At 43.1% G+C, this 22,788-nt stretch overlaps 1 protein-coding gene across 1 annotated transcript in view; it reads right to left on the reverse strand.

Moving 5' to 3' along the window:
- Positions 1 to 22,788, reverse strand: part of LOC119140646 (SET-binding protein-like) — a 289,437-nt gene that overhangs the window by 79,754 nt on the left and 186,895 nt on the right. Inside the window, exon 4 of the mRNA XM_037372143.1 lies at positions 4,868 to 8,318. Within this exon, the coding sequence (XP_037228040.1) occupies positions 4,868 to 8,318 (3,451 nt within the window). The remainder of the gene's footprint in view (positions 1 to 4,867; positions 8,319 to 22,788) is intronic.

The following is a 22,788-nucleotide window of genomic DNA, read 5'->3' on the forward strand; positions in this document are numbered from 1 at the left end:
ATTCAGCGCTGTGTGGCAACAGCCTATTCCAGGAGGAAACTAAGCCATGGAAGGGAGTTTTGTCAGGGAAGAAATCTCATCTGGATAAATGACACACCTCAGCAGAGCGTGGTTACTTATATGTGTTTGTACTGACATCAGATGAATGCTGTTCATTCCTTTGATTGTCACTTCTCCTCCCTTCCTCCAGTATTCCTCCTACTCTCCCTTTGGAAGGTTTAATCACCCAAATGTAAGGCTTTTTAACAGGAACAAGGGCACTTTTAAGCTAAAGACATTGGAAAATAACTTTAAATTAATACAGCATACATTTGTGCATTTAATGAGTGTGTTTAACTTGCATATGTACACATGCATGACACAGTCCTTCTTCTCCCACTCAAGCCACAGGGCTAAACACTACTCACTGTCTGATGCCCATCCTTCATCTAAAGCTGATACTGATTCCCTCAGAGTTAAATCAGCACCATACAGACTAGCTAAGGAGGAAAGGTCAAATCAGAAGAAATTCAGCTTGTAGCACTGCTGGACATTGAGGGGGGAAGGCATAGGGGGGGCTTGTACGTAAATTAAGCATTAATCTGTAAAGCATGTTTGTCATGCTAACTATCCAGCATTCAGAGACTGATGATTACCACCTTCCTAATAGCTGCATATGATTAACTTTATATTCCTGCAAATTTACTGTGCATGGTGTCTGCTATATTTGATGAAACCCATGTACTTATTAGCTGATGTTTGAGCCATGATGCCCAACATGCAAGCAAGGCAATCTTTGCTTGTACAATCATATTTTTTTAAAAAAGAGGCAGAGATACTGTGAACGTGAAGTAGCATAGACCTTGATTAGCCTCTCTATAAAGAAAAGCAGAAATACACTCCTGAGTATAGTGACTTTTGGCATCTGCTCACCCCTAGCTACATCCTGGACTGTAATGATTGTAACTAGGACATAATCAGACAGGTCATGTACAGAAATTGCCATCTTATCTATGCACCTTAAAATGTTAAATGTGCTTTTCCTCATTTGCCTGCCTAAGGAAACAGGGAAGAGGTTATCATTCCTGTTTTTTTCCAAGGCACAAGCTATGGCATTGAGACTGCTCATCAGCAATGCAACTATCTTTTTCAGCATCACGTATAAAAGAGAAACAGGCAGACCCATGACAAAGAGATGTGGAGTTTGCTACGAGGATCTCTTTAAAATATAGCTCTGCTCTCAGTCTCTCCAGACCAGCTGCGGCCTCTCCCTGGGTCCCTCACCTGGGGCTTTAGTAACTACTAGAGAGCAGATGAAAGGATCAACCATCCAGCTGTGCGCAGTGCCTCAGGTCACAGAGTGCCAGAGGGGCCCCAACAATGGTTTGCAAATGTATGAGATGTACCTCTGTCTGGGGGGAGTAGAAGGAGGGAGTCAACTGAGTCAAAACTTGGTGCACACAGCTTGAATGTTCAGTTTAGGATGTGCCCAAGTGATGCTATCATGACTGTGGCAAGGCAGGATCTGAAACACCTTCTGCTGTATCCTTGCCTATAGGCCAGACTGATGCCCCTGGACTAGTCTTCTGCATCAGCTAAACAGGAAAGCAGGGTCTAATTAGTTATGATTAACTAGTCTTTTTAAATGCAGGAAGGTTAGGTGAGCAGAAGATATCTTACAAAAATAGCAATTTCAGAAAAATGCAGGAGGAAGCGACAGGCCCTGGGGCACGGATGGGAAGGAAGGTGGGAAGAGTTAATAATTAGTATTTATGGAAAGGACTCCAGCTTCTCCAGGACAATGGTGGAGAAACAGGCAGTGCACTGTGAGAACAGCCATATGCATATTTAACCCCAAGAGGTCCCAAGAGATGTAAAATGAGCCAAAGCTCACAAGGTCCCCACTAATGAATAGCCAGTGATAGTATGGTAGTGCAGTACAGGGAATGGCTGTGGCCAGCCAGGGTGGCTGGTAGAACACCCTCAACAGGACCCCTCACTCTTGGTACAGATTTCTTGTGCCAGGACTGCAACCAGCTCCTCTGAAAAGTGAGAGGGACAACTCTTCCCTTGACATCCTAATCTTTCTAGGTTGTAAAATCATACATAGGCTTAAAGGTTATATGGCAAAACTGCTTTCTAACACAGGCATGACCACTATGTAGCACCAGGGAACACTGAACTTTTCAGAAATGGTTTAGTGCTGTTACAACATAGATAATAATAATAAAAATAGCAACAATACAATGACACCTGCACCAGCACACTACACTGAAACAAAATACAATGCCTGAACACCAAAGAGCACTAAATGGTTCTCTCATCACTCTTACCACAGGAGTGTGGGTGGGTTTTGCTCCATATTTCATCTCCAGCAACATACAAAAAAATTGCAAATGGCATTACTGAGCGTACCAAAATGCCCATGCAATAAAGATAACATTGAATTTGTGATATAAATCTATTTTCAGCTTTCATCTGAATATTCAGGATGTCTCCTTTTATTTCTGTTATATATTATTTTTATATTGTGAAAGTTGACAAATACCAAATGGCAAGAGCAATCAGGCTATGGAAATAGTCTCCTGGGATAACGCTATATGTTCACGTAGGGCTTTTGTTCTTTTTACCTTTTATTTTTATGATTAGTCAATCACTGTTTAGCCACCTCAGGGAAACGCAAGGTGAATTTGAAGAAAGATGGTCAAGGTTATCATGGAAAATTTTAATCCCTCCTTAGTGGGAACCAGTTAATAGTTATGGCTAGGCTCAAGTGTGGACCTCTTTTGGGAATCCCAGTGAAGGTCAAAGGCAGAGAGGAAAAAAAGCTGCACTGAGATCTTAGACAGTCATAAGTGGACAGATGTTCCTGGGCTTTAATGGGCAATCTTGGCTCCAGGCCTTTCTTGGCAGAGCTGTTTAGTTTTAGTATTTTTCCTTGTAGTGCAGGGTATGGCTTTAGTTAGCTGGCTCTTGCTGATGATTTTTCCATCTAAATAATAGCTTGACAATGAAGAAATCAGTTCATAATCTGTGACTTGGTGGATTAAATCATGGGGAATGATGTGCAGTTGTAATCATGAAAGTAAAAATAAATAAAAAAAATCTTAGTTTAAATGAGAACCAGTTTTAAAAGTTTAAGCAGCAAATCTGATGGAGTTCCTATGGGAAGTTCTACCACTCCATCTTACAGCTTACATTTGGTTTCAGCAGTGACGAGAATTTTCTCTTCACAATTTACTACGCCTAAATGAAATACGTTAAATTGGAAAGTATAGGTTTAGCAAACATCTTCTGTTCAGAAGGAGAAAAGGCTACAAATCCAGCTGTTACCAAACTATGAAATCAGTAACTTCCACTAAAAACATGAGAAATAGCCTCATTAAAAATTTTGAAGGCTTTCAACTCTTGTCTGCTAGGACACAACTTCCTTAATGCAATAGCCACCGCAGCACTTGGAGAATAATTTTGTTCTTTGTCAGGCACGTAGCAACCTTGATATAACCAGCGACTGAATTCAGTCTCCTTTCCAACATTTCAGGATGTCTCATTTCTAGGTATCACAACTGGTCTGATACAATACGATATCATGAATGGGAAAGTTTTCATGGGATAAGCTCTCATTTTAGACTGCTTTTCATTGCTATAGTCCAGATCATTCTCTCAATGAAGGAAATAGAAATGTCTAGGTGGCTTAAGCATGAGCAGTCTTTGGATCTCAGTTACAAGTCAATAAAAAACTTAAGAGCCTTACATTGGCAGGTTATAGAAATTCTCTGCTCCTTCTGTGTTCTCAGCTGATTCTCTTTTCATTCTGGAGGTTGCGAGTTACATTTCTTTGAAGCTCTTTTTTAGCACATCAGAATCTCATCCAACACTGGTTGGTTCAGTAAAGCTCGCCCTTTTCCAGAACAGAGCGTGAAATCTGCTTTGTGATAAGTATCTGATGGTGCAGGAGCTCTGGGCTTGCTCCCAAGCTAAATTCGTTTATATTGCAGCAAAACACCTGCCTCTGTGTCATCACGAAAGCAGCTCCCTATTGTAAAGTACAGTTCAGTCTCTCAGACAAGATTCAGCTTCCTTTTTCCCCCCTCTGCAGAAGAGGAACAGATGCCCTTAGCAGCCAAAAGGAGCTTCCTCCCTCCTCATCTACCCAGCTTATATTTCCAAGTTATGAGTCCTAAAACTCTCCAGAGTCAATTGGCTAGGGTTTATTGTTTTCATGACACTAGTCCCTTCCCACAGCCACTCAGTGCTCAGGATAATTATTTTACATGACACCTACTGGCTGGAAATGACAGATTTATGCTAGGATTGTACCCAAGGTCTCCATATATTCAGGCCAGCCATCACCATGATGGGTCCCTCTGGATCAGCAGTACACCACACCAGTCATGGGACGCTGACCCAGCTCCACAACGCCCCATGTGTCTGGTCCATCCCATCAGCAAATGGCTTTTGTACACTTTGTGGGCCAGAGCAGAGACTCTGCTCAGTACCGTGGTTGTTCTCCCAGAGGCTGGGATATGACCCTGTGACGTTAGACACCAATAAGAGGGATGCCTGCCTTGCCAACAGTTGTTCTAATTGTTGCTGTTACAGAGTGCAATAGTGAGATTTTTGGAGGAAGTGCAACAAGCTATGAGAGATAGGCAAAGGCACAACAAATATTTATAAAAATGCTGTGTAACAACGCAGAGACTTTTAAAGGTTTTGCCTTAATGCGTGGCCAACCTTCTTGTCAATCTCCCTGAAGTTTGGATGCAGAATGGGAGTCATTTACAAGAAGCCAGAGAAGTTATTGGCTCATAAACATATGGCAAGTCCTTCTTTGTTCAGCATTACAATTTGAATGCGGTAAGGTAAAACAGAATAAAGCAGAGCTTACCTGAAGAGGCTGAAGAATCATAAGTACTTCTGTCTTTCCTGTTTGTCCTGAAGGGCTGAATGTCCTTTTCCCTGTAAGTCCCAAAGCCTTCATAGCTTCTCCTTTTATTCCCACTTGCATCATTGTCCCGCTTCTCACTCGAGGAATTCATTTCACCAAACATGTCCAGGGACTCTGACCTTCCACTACTCTCAGTATTACCAGAGTATCTCTTTGTGCAAGAGTCAATGGGATCATTGCTTGAGTCACTTTTATCTTTACTCTGCGTCCACTGCTGGGCATCAGAAAGTGATAATGTAGACAACGTATCCACTTCAAAATTACTCTTTGAGCCTTTGTGTCCAGTTTCACAATGCTGGTGCTTCTGCTTCTCCTTATGCTTGCTTTTCTCATGGAGCAAGGAGAGGTCTTTATCTGAGCCACTTAGCCTTTCATTGATCACATGGCTGGAGAAGCCAGTGGACTTGCTAGAAAAGAGACCACTCAGATCTTCGTGTGTCCCTAACAGCCGCTCATCCTTATGCTTGTGCTTATGTTTGTGTTTCCTTTTGTGAAGTCGGCCACTGGAAAGGCTTGTTCCTCCAACCTTTGGAGGAGCCAAAGAGGACTGCATGTCTCCGAGGCCCATTCCCACAGGTGTTTGTAGGTGCACTCCATGTTTCGCTTTATGCTTGGCAGTGGTGGACATCTTCATATGAGAGCTTGCATGGAATTGGGGTGGGGGCACGGTAGGTCTCATAAATGGGGAAGCCGCTCCGAGCGTGTGAGACAGATACAAAGGAGCTGGATACTGACCATAGTAACCAAGATTCATCATAGGCATTGATGTGTAAGGCATTCCATAGGGTGCATAGTAACTCCCACTGGGAATAGGGTAACCGAACCCTTGTAAAAAAGGCACCTTTGTCATGGTGTCATTGGTTTTGGCAGGTCTACCACGCTTCTTCTTAGACTTCATGTCAGAGGTCCTGCGAAGATAGAGCAATGGGTCATACTGGATATATGGCACAGGGTAGTAGTGATCAAAATTAATCCTGAAGATGCTGGGATATGGATTTTCATGATAAAATGTGTAACTTCGATGGGAAATCCTGAACACTTGAAACTTATTGATGAGTTCCTCAAGGTCTGCCAGAAACTGGAGGTCATCTCTGTTCTGCAGGCTTTTCCTTTTCCTCTTGTGCTTTGGCTTTTTAATACTCTCATGAGAGAGAAAGTTATCCACAATGAGATGTTTCTGCCGGTGACCATGCCTGTTCTTTGTGCTGGTGTCAGATGGGATAGCCTCTGGGTTGTCCAGGGTGCAGAAATCAAAAGAGTATCTTCGGCGGGATTCTGAGCTTTTCTCTGCTTGGTCAGAAGTGCTGTTGTTGTCCGTACCTATCCCACTGTCGCTGGGTATGGTTTCCTCACTGTGAGACTCGCTCACCGGCGACAGCGTGACTTCTTTCAGAGAACCTATTTCACAGAGGTGGGAAGGTGAATTAGCCATTAACCTGGGTGGAGACAGCTTCCAAGTTCCACTGTGCATTCCTTTCTGGGTTTTCATAGGAAGAGCACTGATAGGTTGAAGATTTGGCATAGTTTTTAACTCTGAAAAATTTGTTTCAGTGCTTGCAGGGCTAAGGTTGCCATTAGTCCCCACTAACTGTGTCGAAAGCGGATGAATAGCTGCTGGTGACGATGCCACAAGTGACTGCAGATTGGAAGGCACTGCTGGGTTTTCTGGCTGGCTGGAAACAGGCCTTGAGTGCTTGATGGCTGTCTTAGGTTCTTCTGGCTGAGGCTGCAGCTCTGCTCTTGGCTTTCTGCCTCGTTTTTTACCAATGTAGATAGTCCCCCTCTTGCTGACATTGATCTGCTTTCCTAGTCTGGCATCAATGGTGGTTGGCCCAGCACTAGACAGTGGCTGGACTTTTGCTTTCAGAGCTATGCTGCTGGAGCAGGAGGACAAGATCTGGTTGAGAATATTCTTCCTCTTGAGGGTCTTCATTTTATTAATGGTCTTGATGGTCTTCTTATCTAAGACCCCAAGCTTCCCAACCTTTTTGTGAAACTTGAGTTCACCGATGGACTTGTCCTCTCCCGGGACCATCTGGGCCAACTTGGCCAGATTCCGTCTCCTCTTCCTTTTCTTTGTTCCTGGAAATTCATGATTGATTGGACTCACTGGGCTGGTGGAGGTTCCCTCATGAATGGTTTCAACAGTGAGCAAAGGCTGTTTCTTTGGTCGTCCTCTTTTTTTCTTGACAGGTGTGATCACAGTAAGACTGTCTGTATTGGTATACAGAGGGCTGGATGGTGTGATGGGGTAGGCTGAAGGAGGCTCCACCATCAGCTTCTCAGATGTTGTCATGGAGGTCTCTCGAAGGATAGATTTAGGCTTGCTGCAGGTCCATCGCCGCTTAGCTGCATGTTTAGGGTGCTGGACCTCAGATAATTTGCCAGCTGCAGGAAGATCGGTGGGTAGGAGAGTGGAAGTCACAGCTACAGATTTTCTGAGTCTAGTGGCACTGTTGAGGGAAGCTTTGTCAGTGAGCACACCGCTGTCAATAGCTATCAAGGGAGACTCATTTTCAATCACTTTTCCTGGCTTTGTGGCTCGAAGATCTTTTTTACTCCCCTCTGGTTGAGAGCTAGTCCTGTTTGCTACTTCACTGCTCATGATGAGTCCAGAAGGCAGGCTTTTCTTCTGGATGGTTTTCTCTATGGAAGATTTTGTGGATTGCCTTTTTTTCCTTTTGTGGCCAGATGTATCTGCTGTTGGAGATTTTATTGGGATAGTAATTCGTACACGACTGGTGTCACTTTCACAACTGCTAGTAGAAGTGGGATTCTGCTTCGAGAGTGATGTATCCAACACACTGTCCATCAAGTAAGACTCCTTTTTCCCTTCCATGCTGTCATATGCTTTTTGAGCACTCTTCACCCATTCGATTTCTGTGGTTTGGATGGTTTGACTTATCAAGTCCTTTTTGATGGACTTCTTCTTCATACTGCCGGCAGGCTGCTCAGGGGCCTCCAGCTGCCCACCCCCCTCCTGGTCACTGAGAGGCAAAAGCCCATTACACTCTGCGGCGCTGCTCAGCTGGGCGGCCGTGCTGATGTTGTTGGGCGATGGGACTGCGCTGCAAATGGCAAGATCTTTACTGCTGGCCGACAGCTGCCCCCACGTGCTGCTGGTGCAGGACTTTTTTGCTTGGGATTTACTGAAGGGAACTCCTGGCTCCGTAGTGGAGACCTTGGTGGCACTGACTGCTTCTTTACTAGGTTCTGTGTTGATGAAGCAACTTTGAGAAGCGGATCCAGTATCAGAGCTCACTGACCAGTCAAGGTGGTGCTGGTTACTACTTTTCTGCTGGTGCTTTGATTTTAAGGTGTCACTGGTGAAGTCTTGTTGGAGGCCCGGGTCATAGTGCAGAGCAGAATGCTTTTGTTGCCTGTCATAAACCTGGAAGATAGCAGAACATAAACAGCAAAAAACCAGATTAGTTTATCAGTCCATTCTTAACCCCTGGTTGCAGCTCTTTATTTGTACAGCTAACGATAACTCTTCTTAGCCCATGTCCCTGGAAGGGTTAGGAGCCTTTATACCGTCATATTATACCTGTGTCAAATTTGCATTTAGATTCATGCATTGTAAACAAGTTTTGTTTTGTTTTTCCACTCTAAAAACAATGGACATATTTCTATAAATGTTAAATTCCTAAGGAAACATATTCAATTGGTTTTTAATTTAAAACACCATATTCCCTTTCAATAGATGAATGGTGCAACTCAGCCTCCTGGTGAGAATCCCTTTTTCCTAAAAAATAATCCCTCACAGAACTTGATGCTCAACAACGGCAATTAAGCTCATTGTTGTAAACAAGAAAAATGCAAAATTATCTCGGAAGTTGTAAAAAACAAGAGGAAAACCCCTGGGTCCACTTCCCTTTGAAGCTGGATTCTGCAAAGATTTACTTGCTGAAATTTCCACATCGAAGTCACCCCCATAAACCCAGGGCTTAAAATCATATGCACAGCGTCAAGTGTGTGAGGCACACTTGGCAGGTTCAAGATTTGCATTACTCCCTTTCCATTTTAATAATCAGCTATTTGCAATGTTGGTAAGAGATATTTTCAATACGATTTCTAATCCGACAGCAGCTATTCAAGTAGCAGAGGTTAGAGTAAGGGCAGAATTATGCTGAAGACTGTTACAGAGCAAAAGAAAGTCTACTTTTTTTTTTCTTAGTGGGCCTCCTTCAGCTAGAGAAATTATGTTTGCTACAGCTGAAACCTATTGAAAATTCTCTTAAACCAAAGAAATTTTATTATTATTTTTTTAACTTCCATTAACAGACCTCTTCCAGCCATTTGTTTTCTCCTGTTACATTTGGAAATTGATTGTTTTTAAAGCTCTGGGTCAAACCGTGCCACTGATTTTGTACACCTAGTACTGTACTGTAAACAATTGTTCTCAGCAAACTGTAATGACACCATCCCGAATGCCAAATAAATGATGAGAAACTTAAAATAAATGTGTTACCAAGGAAAGAACAATAGAAAACAACTGCTAAGTGTCTCATGTTTCTGCAAACACCCTGTTACAATTAAGTTTCTATCAGTAGCATTACGTTAGATCCCTGTTCAGGGTATCTGCAGCAGCAGTTTTGGGGCAAGGAGGCTCTCAGCGTAAGAGGATTTTGAGCTGGGAAGCAAGGTGTCCCTGATTCTGAGCAACTTCAGAGGGATTTGCAAAGTGCTAAACACCCCCAAGCCCAGAGTGCATTATTTAGTGACCAATAAACATACATGTCATTGACAAATTCATGTTGAGAGATCCTTCATGTGGCTATAAAAATGGGCATGTGGCTTTTCTGGAATAGGTAATAATGATGAAACTGTTCTGGTCCATCGTCTGAGGAATAATCAGGGACTCTTATATCCTGTGGATAGTTCAGCTGTCGTGCACATGGACCAGCCATGCTCAGGGAAAGCAGACATTTCCAGGAATTGTGGAGTGAGAAAATGAAAGCACGCAGCTGTGGTAGAGCTGCAGATGTCGCGGGCGAGTGACACCCGGTTTCTTCAGCCTGAGAAAAGAGCTGAAAGCATAAACAGCCCTCGGGGAATGAATCAGTTCCTCCTCCTCCTCCTCTTCCTCCTCGAAGTGGCCTCCTTTGTGCAAGCCACACAGCACAGGGTGGCCATGACCCATGCCGTCGGTGCCCTCCTTCATCCCATGAATAAAGCCCACCCATGTTCATCCCATGAATAAAGCCCACCCATGTCCACGTCCTTGGGACGAGGCCAGGGAGGGGCAGAAAGGAAATCAGCAGCACTGGCACTGAAGCTTGATAGTTAGGTCTTATTTAAATTATTATATTTTTAAACTATCACAAAGCTCCTGAGCTTCATTTTAGCTCAGCCATTTGGGGCTCCTCCAGTCCCCAAGCCACCAGGCTGGGTGCACTGTCAGCTGGGCATGAGGAGGTGTGTGGGAGGTGGCCATCCCCTGGGGAGGTCCCAGTGGGCTGGAGGTGGGTGCCCTCCATCCAAACCTCACATGAAACATCATCTTCTTGAAATACCATGATTTCTGACTTGGAAAAGCCCTAGAAATGATGGGTTGAGGCCTCTCTTGGTCCCCAGGACCCACACCGGGGCAGGGCAGGTTGTTTCTGCGCAGATCATGGCCTTACGGCTGCAATCAAAGCAGCTCTTTACATCCACGTTATTTCCAAAACGCTGAGCTGTGAAACTAAATGATCTGAAAAATTTCATTTGGAAGGAAGAAAAATAAAAAGAGCGGGGATTACAGCAGTGAGTGAAAACAGCACACCATGGCAACACTGTGGTCCCTCCAAGTCCATCACACACACAGATCTCTAGCTGTCCTGGTTTCAGACCTGGACAGCAACACTAGTTTAAAAGGAACAATAACCTCTGAAGTATATTTTAAGGTAGCTAATAAGGGCTCAGAATGGACAGACCAGCTATATATCAGTGATGAATGCTGATGTATCGCTTGGCTTCTCCAGCCTTGTTTCCTCAACCTGCATATTATAAAATGATGATGCAAATTCCAATAATGATAGCCCTGTTATTACTCCAGCACTGCAGGCCACCACAACATCTATCTAAAAATTCATGAGAAAGATATGCCTACGTCCTCAAAGGTGCCAATTTTGGAGACAGGTGATCACATGGATGAGCACTCCCATTTCAACACTCCTTCAAAACATGACCAGCCTGCAGGACCAGGGGACCCCATTTCCTAAGCAGGATGTTATAACTATCTATCTATCTATATAGATAGATAGGTATATATATATATCTACCCAAGCATGTAAGAGTCCACCGGGTTTCCTCATACAGCTTCTTTCACCTTAACATTTCCTGTTCGCTCTACCCTGCCAGGCACATCCATATTACCCCAAAATAATTCTTGTGCAGCACAGCACCCAGAGATCATTTGGCTGAAGGTGCTGGGTTTCACTGGCTGCAATGGATATGCGGGGACTGCTTACCTAAAAGCGTTACCAAATCAGTTAAAAGTAATGCAGCCAAGTGTATTTTATTCCCCATGTATCCATCTGGGTTGCTGTCTGATTCCATTGGTCCTAATGTTTAGGCTTTGATTTTCTCTGCTGGGTGACCACCACCGTAAGAAGCCAGCAAGCCCCAGCTCAGCTAACCTAAGCCTCTGCTGAGCTAGTGGAGGATGCCAGAGCTGCCAGTAGGGTAAGGGCAAACAGGGTTCCTCAGAAACCTCTATCTTCAAGCCCTTCACACAGATTCATTACTTTATTCATCAGTAAGCATGCTATATACTGCAGCTCCATAGGTCTTGGCAAGGGGCTGTTGACTGGAATAGAGTTCCTATGGCAGCACAGCTGAGACCAGCATCAAGAATAGTGGACTTTTTCAGGAAAATATTAAGATTTACTTTCATTTACTTTTTGGTTTATGAGACCCTAAAAATACTCGAAACTTCAGTGTCTGCCCCTGTTTGTAGTGTGCCCTTTCACTGAATGGGATTTTCCTAGCAGCTACCTCTCCTGCGCTGGGAGTCTGCTCCTTCTTCTGTTGTGAAAGTAGAAACATGACTGAAATTCTGCAATTTCATCCCATCTTACCAGACTTGGTCAATATTTCTCTTGATACTCAGTTTACTGGATGTACTTAGTGGGTAATAATCCCATCTTTCCTTTAAAGAAAATAAAAGACATATAAAGAAGCTAATAGCTTTCATAACTGCAAAGAAGTTTGAGCAATGTAATACAGCACATGCTAAACCTTAGACTAAAAAAAATAAAGTTTGAATATTCTTATTAGTAGTATATGATTCTAATGCCAAATTCCTGACTTTTAGTCCATACCTTTGGCAAGGGCAGGTAAGCCTATCAGTAGGATACATCCCATATACTGGTAGCTGAAAAGCACTGGCACCAGAGAGCAGGGGAGGTGGGGTTGTGTGTTTACAGCTGCCTTGCCAGACCTGTGCAACACTGCATCTGCAGAGGTGATGAATCCTCTTACCAGTTCCATTCTGGCATGTAGCCCTTTTAAATGAGGGGATGAGACTGTCTCAGTCCCATGATGAGCAGCACCTTACTTTGCAAGCGGTACCCAGCAGCGGAATCCATCCCTCAGGGACTCTTTTCATTTAACTACTGGATATCTTGCTCTGCCTTCCCATTCCCTTGCCTGAGGTTCTCTCTAAATCCACACGCTGCTCCCAGTCCAAAAGTAAAAAGTGGGAGGAGATGCCAGCCACCAAATCGAAAACTTAGTAAAATAATAAGAAAAAAAATCCAAATAAGATTAATATAAAATAATAATAACAATAAAAAAAGATAAAACACGCAATTAGAGAAACACATCACCTGAAAAAACTCTGATTGCTTGCAGGGGATGGTCCCCCCCTGCTGCAGACGCACCTTTCTGGAGAAGTAACACACATACAGCTTGTCAAGAATCTGGCTTGCAAATCAAAGTTAATACTACAACGCCCCCTCTTTAAATCATTTGCAGATCCATCTGTGTAATGGCTCCTCAAGTGTAATTCCCTATTAAGAGGCTTTATCTGGAGAGATAAGCAGCTGGTTCCCATGTCACTAATTGCTGTCTGCTGTGATTTTAAAACATCTGCACCATTGTGCTCTTCATTTTCATATTCTAATCACCCTGAAACTTGAAAAAGGTACAACATTGATTGTTTCTGTGGGTTAATTAGTACACAGTCTCCTTGTAGAGACAATTTAAAGGCAGTCAGAACCTCAATCAGCAAGTTTGTTTTAAAAATTAATAACATCGGGAGTGTCTGTGGGGATTGGCATCCACAGTGACACATCAGAGTATGCTCTGGGGACATACCATCCTTTGTTGTTTTCTTTATAGACTAGAAATAAAATTAAAAAAAAAAAAAAAAAAGAAAATAAAAGAAAAAGAGGAAAGGCTTTCCTAAACGAATAATGTCACTTAGAATCAGAGTCTTGGGAAGTGATTGCTTTTATCTTAGGGCCAACCCTGCCTTCTCCAGTGAGAGCAAATCTCATCAAAACACTGTGTAATACCTCTCTGTGGTCTAGGAACTCGTAAGCCAGTTTTGGTAGCAATTTTCACAACTGGGACCTGGAATCTCATTGGAAATCCATGGGGTGAAGCTGTGACTGTTTGGATGTATGTGGGCATTGGCTCTGCTTGCCACCCGGGTTGGCTCGATGATGAATCGCCAGGTGCTGTCTCCAAGCCATGCAGAGCAGGACATTAACTCAGGCATGGCACTCTGCTATGGCAGCGATACTGAATGCAGAGGGGACCTGTCTCGTACCCAGCCAGCTCAGAGAAAAGGCAGGCCTCGATTCGTACCTGCTTTAACTCAAGCTTACACTCGAAATTACTCCTGACAAGGCTGATAACAGACCTTTGGTGCCTAACAAAAGGTCAGCCTAGAGATTTTCTAGACTGAACAAGTAAATCTGGCAGCACTGAGGTTAAGCGGCAAATGCAACGGGCACCTGTCTTCTGAAAAGTCAGACTCTGTTTTGGCCTTTTGCAAGGAGCTCCTAAAAACTGGAGAAGCTCCAGGTCATTTGTGCCTCTTGAAAAAGCTTTCTCTTCAGTTACTGATTCCTAGACACGCATGAGAACATGTTGCTGGAGAAGACCCTTTGAAAGGAAGAAAAACCTGAGATTTCTAGCTCCGACACATAAATAAATAATCCTGGCTGAGCTCATACTTTTGCTCAAAACTGAGTGTTTCCTCTTGTGTCCCAATGGGACAGCTGCAAACCGCTCACTTGAAGGCTCTAATCAGAACTACAGGTTAGAGATATTTCATAGATTTTGTTCAGTGCACTGAGCCTTCCTGGGCTAGCATTACTCTGTAAATAAAAGATGCCAAGGGGAGGAGACACCAGGTTCAGGAGAACATAACTCTGGCCTGACGGCTTACAGGTTGAGCTGTCATTGACATGAGATGCAATCACTTTATAGGAGGGGTCTGTCATCAGGTCAAGTCCATTCATAATTGCAACTGAAATGATTTCAGAAAGCTCTCGGTGGCTCTAATTCCCTCTAAGAGGAGTGATCACAACCCAACATATGACACTTGCTGAAAGTACAAACAACAGTAGTGTTTTCTGAGAACCCCCGCTGAATCTAGTTCAAAACTGATGTAGGGGCTTTAACTCCAATTAAAATACTAACAGAAAACACATTAGCAGGCACTAACATAAAATTGATCACTCTCATCCCAAACAAGGGGATTTTCCAGAGTCACTCCCAGAGTTTACTCCTTCCCCATCTCCCTGAGTCTTCAATTGCACAGAACCCAAACATCACCGTACTCACAGGAGCGAGGATCGTTTGTTAGCCATCGAAAGAGAGGCAGGAATTAACGCAAAGCTGCAGGGGGACTACTTGAGAGCAAGTCACAGCATGGGGTGGGAGTGGGTTAATTAAAAGCAAAGCATCACCTGTTTGTGTCCATTCACTGAACACAAACATCGCAGGCTGTGGTACAAGTCTCGCACAAATCAGGAGGATGTGCACTGAAGCTGCTGGAGTCCTTCGAGATTTGCACTCCCATTGCTGCGTAGCTCTGCCTTCCCTGAGATACTTGTGTAATTGCGTCAATACAGAGAAACTGGAGTTCAGGCTTTTACATTATAATAATTTTGAGAATACCTATCTAAAGCATTTATCCTTAAGGAGAAGACAAAGCAATGCACAGAGATTACTGAAGGGTCCAAAGATGCTCATGTGGTTGCAAATTGTAATTTTTCACACATTCCTGGTAAAGTGTCATGTTTTGCTAAATATTTCAGAAATTCTAAAGTTATTCCAAATTAATTTTGCTACCGGCGTTAAGCTGGGTGACTCGCAGACTATTTTAATCTTCTGATGGATTTCAGACCCTTCTATTTTCCATGTATAGAGATCGAGGATTTTATGGGGGAAAATTGCAATAACATGTGGAATTTATAAAGGTAGGGTTTGGTGCTGTGGGCTGGTCTGCTCCTTACTAGTGGGATAGATCCATCTCTGCACATATTTTCTTCATCAAATGTTTAAACAACCCTGCTCTTTTCAGGTCTTTGTATTAAGCACCGAGTCTGGGAAAACTCTAAACAATGGGATTTTTCCTGTCATCTCCAACAAAGAGCCCATCACCAGTGACATAACAATGCAGTTTAAATATCGTGTTTAAGCGTAACACAGTTTGCCGCCTCAGTTTAGGCAGCTGGGAGAGAACAATTGGGTACCAGCTAAGGTGGAAGACAATGGGACTTATACAGTTTTGCTCATTCATCTGGTGAGATATCTCTGGTTCGGTCCCTGTTTGGCCATAAGCCAGTGTGAGGATTTTTAAGCAAGAGCTACAGACATAACGGCCACAAAGCCAGGGCTCACAGAGCAAGGTGTCTTTGCTAAGCTGCCTGCTTTCGTTTGTCCGAAAGCCTTGATAATGAACTTAGCTGCAGCAGTGATACTAAGGCTTGATTACTCATCTATGAAAGATACTTCGATCCCTTCAGAAGTGGGATAGTTCCATGGAGCTTGACCTGCTCTTCTTGGTCTGTAACTACAACGTTGCACATCCAGTTTTCTATCTTGCCTCCCTTTGCTCTGTAATATCAAGTGGTAGAGAGCAATGTATATCTGTATAGTGACTTGGTCAAAATCAGTAGAAGGATCCCAGGATGGACTGGGACCTGCAGAAATGAAAGCTCTAGGGCGTATTCATCTCTGAAATGTTTGTGTTGTTGTCCAGGACATTAATGCTTCAGCATGTCTTGGATTACGGAATTAGAAATAAGGATATAAACATCTGTGCACCCTAAGTTTCTACTATAATTTTTAAAAGCCTGCAGTGCTTAATTTGCATTGAAAGATTTCTTTTATCCTTCATTTTGTATAGGAATTGCAGTGTTACTCATAACACTTTTTTTTTTTTTTTTTTTTCCTGAAGGGGTGGGGGAAATATAAATGACTTTTCCACTGAGGCCAGTGTTTCTTTCCTCTAGAGTTAAATAATTTGATTATAAACTGAGTCCTTAAATGTCAAGGAGATGCTGAGTCCACCTGAAAACAGGCATTTAGAGAAGCTCATAAAAGCTGTGAGCTCCAGTCAGTTAGCTCATCATTCTTTTAGCATGCACTTCATTTAGCAGTTACCAACCGCCAGATTAATTCCTTGAAAGAATCCTGATTGCAGCTAAGGTCTAGCACAAAGTGTTGCACGTGCAACTGCATTAGCAAAAAGTCCAGAAATCTGCCAGAACATCTATCTGGTGCAGCTGGGTTAAAGCTCATGAAAATTTGCAGGAGAGGTCAAATATACAGCATCTTCCTGCCTTCTGGCATTAAGATCTGAGTCCCTGTACCTTGAATTCAGAGAAAGCATCGCTTGTGCTTTCAGCAAATTCACCCTGAAAAGATGAATTTCAGTGATCTGCGGCAAAATGTGGGAGGTTCATTCCCACTGAAAAATCTGCCTAAAGATGTCATACAAGGTGCATTTCTGGCTCCACTGGGAACATACAGAAAGGTCACTGGACTCTGTACAAAGCCAGCAAGCATGTGGGTCTACCATCCGGAGATGGGACATGTCCTCTCTCAAAAAGCTGGTCTCAGATCAGACTCCCAGGTGCAATTCTCCTTTGTTTTCACCAGTAAAATAATTATCTTCTCATGGAAGGGAATAGAAACACACACATCTTCCCTTGCTCTGCATGTAGTCCTTCAAACTGTCCAGGCAGGCATGCAGTGAAACCTGTCCCATTGGCAAAAGGCTACAGGATGAGTGGAGTTTCAGAAGCTTTATCCTCCCAGTCTGCCTATAAACCATGCTTATTTTTCACCCCTGTGACAGATGAAAAGTGATCCCTCTCCCCTTTTCCCTAGAACCCCAGGAGGTGATAACTGGAGAAATTTGCTGCATGTGCTGAAGATGTAAAAGGCATGGCAGATATCTGTTTCTGGACTAGAGGTGATGCCCTGTGGCGTAGCTGTTGAGGATTGCAGTCCTCAGTCAGGTATTTTTTAGTTTACACCCCTGAGAAAGGCAGGTTTGGAGAATGACACCCATCATCGCACTGGGATGCCCGAGGCATGGATATGTGTTATGAGGATGCTAATGCACACTTGCAAGTCTTTTTTCAAGACCATAACAGTGGTGATCATGGGCAGCAACAAAATCACAAGCTGCCCTGGCTAAATCTGAACGTTTTTCTGCAAGAACCAGTTTAACCATCCCCTGGATTTAAAGCCCTGCAGATGCCTCTTCCACCCAGATGCTTTTGCAGGGTCCTCACCCCACCTGTAGCCAAGGCTTTCACATTGGGGGAAATTCTACCAGGTTAACAATAACGTTTCAGAACAACAACAACAAAAAAAAGACATAAAATATTTCTGTGGCAATGCTAGATGAGATGATGATAAGTGACACCACATTTTGGGGGCATTGCTGTGCTTTTTCTGAGCGACACGTATCTCTACTGTGATGTTCATCCCTCATCTCTCCTTCCTCCCCTCCGTCCCCAGCTATGGCAAAATCACCTTCACTAATAAACCTCCAGTTCAAATAGCAGGTTTTATTTAGTAGTGTGCTATAAAAACAGTCATTTCTCAGATCATAAAAGGGGCTCAACTGGATTGTATCATTTTGCTGAACTGAGTTTTCTGGTGAAGTGATTCTCTTTTCTAAATTCCACAGTCCCCCACTACCAGTATTTATGTACCAAAATAAAATGCAATTTTCTGTATTTTATTAAGTGTGAATCTCCAGTGGAAATCCATTTGGGAGCTGAACCCAAGATTTAATTGTCCCTTGATTTTATACTTTCAAGACTTTCTCAGCCGTTTTCACAACAACAGCACCAGGCTAACTACACTTTTATTAAGGTACAGCAGCATTATTTAAAAGCCCTGACCAAGTTTAGGTTTGGTGGCTACACACATAAATCAACAGCAGCACAGACCAGAAGAGAGGGCAGGAAACAGTGGGCTAGAAAAGAAGATTGCAAAGCACCCCAAGCACAGCTTTGTGCTTAAATGACCTCCCAAACTTCTCTAGCTTCTCAACTAGGAAATCAAGGGGAAAATTCATCTTATTGAGTTCCCAGTCTTTCACCCATGAGGTTGAATAGGCAGGTGGAAAGCCTTCTAATCTAAATTCAGGTGTGGGATTAGCATCCAGAACAGCAAAGCTTGTTGCTCTCCTGGGTCAAAAATTGGCTTATTCCGTGCTGAAGATGTGGTCTGGAGAAACCCTTACATTCCTGAACCTGTGCAGAAAGTCAGTGATTTCTATGCACATGCTGCCCTTGGGAGCAGATACACTGAGACCAGCCAGAACGATGGTGCAGCACCACCAGCAATTCAGAGCATCACCCTTTTAATTGCCCTTGTTATAGTAGCTCACCTACATACATTTCTTTGCTCTACATATGTTGATGAAGCAAAACCATTCCCAGCCCTGCAATTGCTTCCTTTTAAGTGCTGACCGTGTGCTCGAGTTCAGTAACTATAAAAATACTGACACCGAAGACAGAGTTCCCTATGCAAGCAGCTTGGCACACAGGCTAAATCAGAAGAAGGCAGTACACACTTCAGACATCAACATGCATTTTTCCATCGCTAAGAGAGAAAAGTTATGCCTCTTTTCAAAATGTGACTTATTCTGAGGGATTGGCATTGGAAGAGTTGGCAGAAGGTAAGTGTTTCCAAGATCTGCTTGAGGAGAGAGAGGGAGAACAGCTAAAGCGCAGGTGAACCTGGTGTTAAAAGCATCTGAGATACAAATCAAAGGGACTAAAAATACGTGGGGACAAGAGTGCCACAGAAGGTCCTTCAGTTTAGCAGATATACAGGGTTTGAAGCCAAAGCTATAAAAAACGAGATGAGAAACATGGGCCATGTTTTTAATAGGGGGTATAAATAATCGTGAGAACAGCTTATCATAGCAGTGGACTCCCTGTTACCAGAAGTTTCTTTTAAATCAAGGCTGGATGTTTCTCTAACTGATATGCATTAGTGCACAACAGCTATTGGACTTGTAACAGGAATACATTTAGGCAAATCCCCTGGTATGAGTCATGCAGGAGGTTTGACTAAGTGATCACAATGGCTCTTTCTAGCCTTAAAAATCTGTGACTACACATCCTCTCCATATCCTCCAGTGTTTTGTCCATCCTGGTGTTAAGCAATTCCAGCAGTGCATCTTCAACCCCTTCCTCTGGGAGGCTATATCCCAGCGTAATAAATCTCACTGTTTAGAGTGTCTTCTCTCTTCCTCTGGAATATTTTCCATCCCTAGCTATACCTCAGTTCTGGATTCATCCCATCGGTTCCTCCTCATCCTTGGCACCAAAAAGATTATTTCACATTTTTTAACAATTCATTTAACTTGCCATATTCCCTGTTGCTGTAAAGCGACATGTCCCACTGCTATAGCAGAGCTGATTTACTAGGAAGGGTCTTTCCATCTTGACAAGCCTGGTGAGGTGTCGTTCCCCAAGGAACAAGGATGGTCAGCGATGCACCACACGTGGTTCTGCAAGCGCAAGCGATGCCAAACGCCATTGGCTCAATGCACTCAGGCTACCAACGTGGCACAGGGCAAGTCACTGTCACTCCTGTTGCCATTCCTCTGCGCTGGCTGAGCACGGACTTTTGAGAGGCAAAAGTACATGAAATATTCCTCCAAACTGACTCTGTCCTCACCCAATAGCCAAGATTTGCCCCTGAACTTTAAGAGCAGGCATAGAGTCTGATACACAGTCTGCATCTAAGTCTCACTGACATCTGTAAAACAGCATGAAATCAAAATGTCCTGGACCTGAACACATGAAGAACCCTGCAGTCAGTTTAAGGTGCTGGCTGCTTTTTTTTCTTTCTTTTGTTGTGTTTTAAATATGGAAGAATGTATTGATTTGGTCTTTTCTGGTTTAAATTCCTCTGCTGTTTTGTAAGCTGCATCACAGTCTGAAAATATAAACTCAAATGCAAACCTCTGGACTGTTGTAGATCTCTGCCTCAATCCAAATGTCACACTCAATGTTCCGAAGGGTGTTTGGTTTATTTCTGGGTGTAGGGGGGAGAAAAAAGAGCAAAAGATAAGTCTCAAACCACTGTACAAAAAGGTTGCATATGTTGAAGTCACTGGCGCAGAGACTGCTTTAAACGTACTTCAAATAAGAAAAAATATATCTATTCCAGTCTAGGTAAAGTATTTACTTATTACTCAATGTTTATTATTTCTTTTTAAGTTTTTTCCCCCCCTTTGTTCTGTTTTCCACTAGATAATGCAATCATTCCTGCATAGTCCTCCTTTAAGGATGTCTCTCAAGGATACATGCGTATCTATTTTCTGCAACCAGACAGAAAAACCTTCTGAAATCAGTGCAGATTCATCACCCACCCTTGCACATGACCTTATCAGCAGTTGTGATGGCTGGCCCCTGTGGAATACTATGGAAAGGGCAAAGCTGGAAAATGTGCGCTTTAAAGTGTCAGAGACTTCAGTTCAATGTGCAGCACTTGTAATTTCTGCTACTGCAGACTGCTCAGCTTGTTATGGATATCTGAGAATTCAGGTTTTCCCTGACTAGAGGTTGTGAGATTTATTACAGTAATTTTTTTTTGCCTTTTTTATTTTTCTTCCCCTCCTGCAGTAGGTAAGGCATAATTGAGAGTGCCAGATACCTGCATGTATAATATCTTCAGAGATGAAGAGAGAAAAGAAATAAAGCTTCCTGTCACTCCCTTCCCCAAATGTAACATGTTTTGCATTTACTATTACTGATGAAGGGAATATTTAAAGAGAAGCCAGTGCTGTGCACAAAGGCTAGCCTTTGGTACAAGAGGTACAATAAAAAAATTGACCTAAATTCTTCCTGCCCCAACCAGGGACACAGGTTTTTCAGACTGACAAGGACTCAGGTGGATGGACTGCAGCAGTAGGTATTAAAAATTGCATTTTTAGTCTCATCAACATACAACTTCCCATCTGGTGGCATCTCCTTGTAAATATATCCAGAACAGGCAATCATTTCTATTGGCTTGCATGCCCTTCTCCACCAGGATTTACGGATATGCATTTCGTAAAAATACTACTTTGGTGAGTAAAAACAGTGTATTTGTGTGTTTACGTGTGGCAGTGGGTTATAAAGCGATGCATAAACAAAACAAATAACAAAAGTTTGTTACATGTCCACATCATTCACACGAAGCAAAATGACCTTGTTGGTATCTAAAGTCTATCTTCAATAAATCTCAAAGCACTTCATGAAAGAAGCAGGAGTCATTATTCTGCAGTACAGATGGAAATACTAAGTCTCAGTGGTTTGCCCAAGGTCTTCCCATATTCCTTTCCCAGTGCCACTAGAAGAACTTAGGTTTCCTCCCCCTCACTTTTGCCAGTGCCCATAAAGGCTCCCATAACCAAGGTCCCAAGTCCATGTTCCCAAGGCATTTTACAATTTAGATGAACGTGGCTTCAAATAAGTGAAAGTCAGGCTGAAGTACAAAGAAACGGATCCTTTGCTATATGATCCTGCACCTGCCATCGAAAGCAGCCAAGGGCATCACAGACACAACTGGAATCCCCATTTGCCAAAGGAGGAAAAACATGGATCTGTGTTGCAGGGCAGCAGGAACCCTTTTGCAGCCAGCCTGCTGGGAATCAGGAAAGTCTCAGACATACAGGGCTGTGATTTCCACACTGCAAACCCATGAACAAGTGTTTTTTTTTAAGAACTTTAGCTTTGTGGTGATATTAAAATGGATTATCCATGCATCTGTGGTCGTTAACACATCTGCAATGCTCTACCTGCCCCTCTGTGTGTGTGTCTGTGTGTGAGTGTGTTGGTGGGCATTTAATTTTTAAAAAGGGTTTTTTTTCCTCACTAAAAGAAACCTCAGACTGTGGGGAAGATCCCCAGTCATCTACCCTTGAGGTAATTACACCAGGAAAAGCTATCAGGTCTATCCATTCCTCATCAAACAAAGGATATGGTCACAGGCAAGAAGTGACCTTGTATTTCTGCTGCTCAAACTCCTAGTAACCCACAGCAACTTAAATGAGAACATGTGCAATATAATTAGATTTCCTTCCCTTGCAGACTTGTGTTTCTCCTGTCTGAAAAGGAGGGGACACTTCAGACAGAGGCTACAGCTCAGCAGGGCTGTCTGCTGCTCACTGGGGTTTGGCTTTCAGCAAGATAGGAAAACGGCTGTGATTAAAGAAAAGTCTTTGTGATTTCAGCTCCTGCCCTCCAGAAACAGAGTTTTTAGTTAGGAGCCACAGAAAATAAATTTGGGAGTCAGTGGTAATATAAGGAATTCAGGTTAGGATTCAAATCCAAGTTTCCTCCACATGACTGAGCTGTTTGTTACCAAGGCTGGAGCTTGGAGCGACCTGGTCA

This window comes from Falco rusticolus, chromosome W, assembly GCF_015220075.1.
Source record: "Falco rusticolus isolate bFalRus1 chromosome W, bFalRus1.pri, whole genome shotgun sequence".
Taxonomy (NCBI): domain Eukaryota; kingdom Metazoa; phylum Chordata; class Aves; order Falconiformes; family Falconidae; genus Falco; species Falco rusticolus.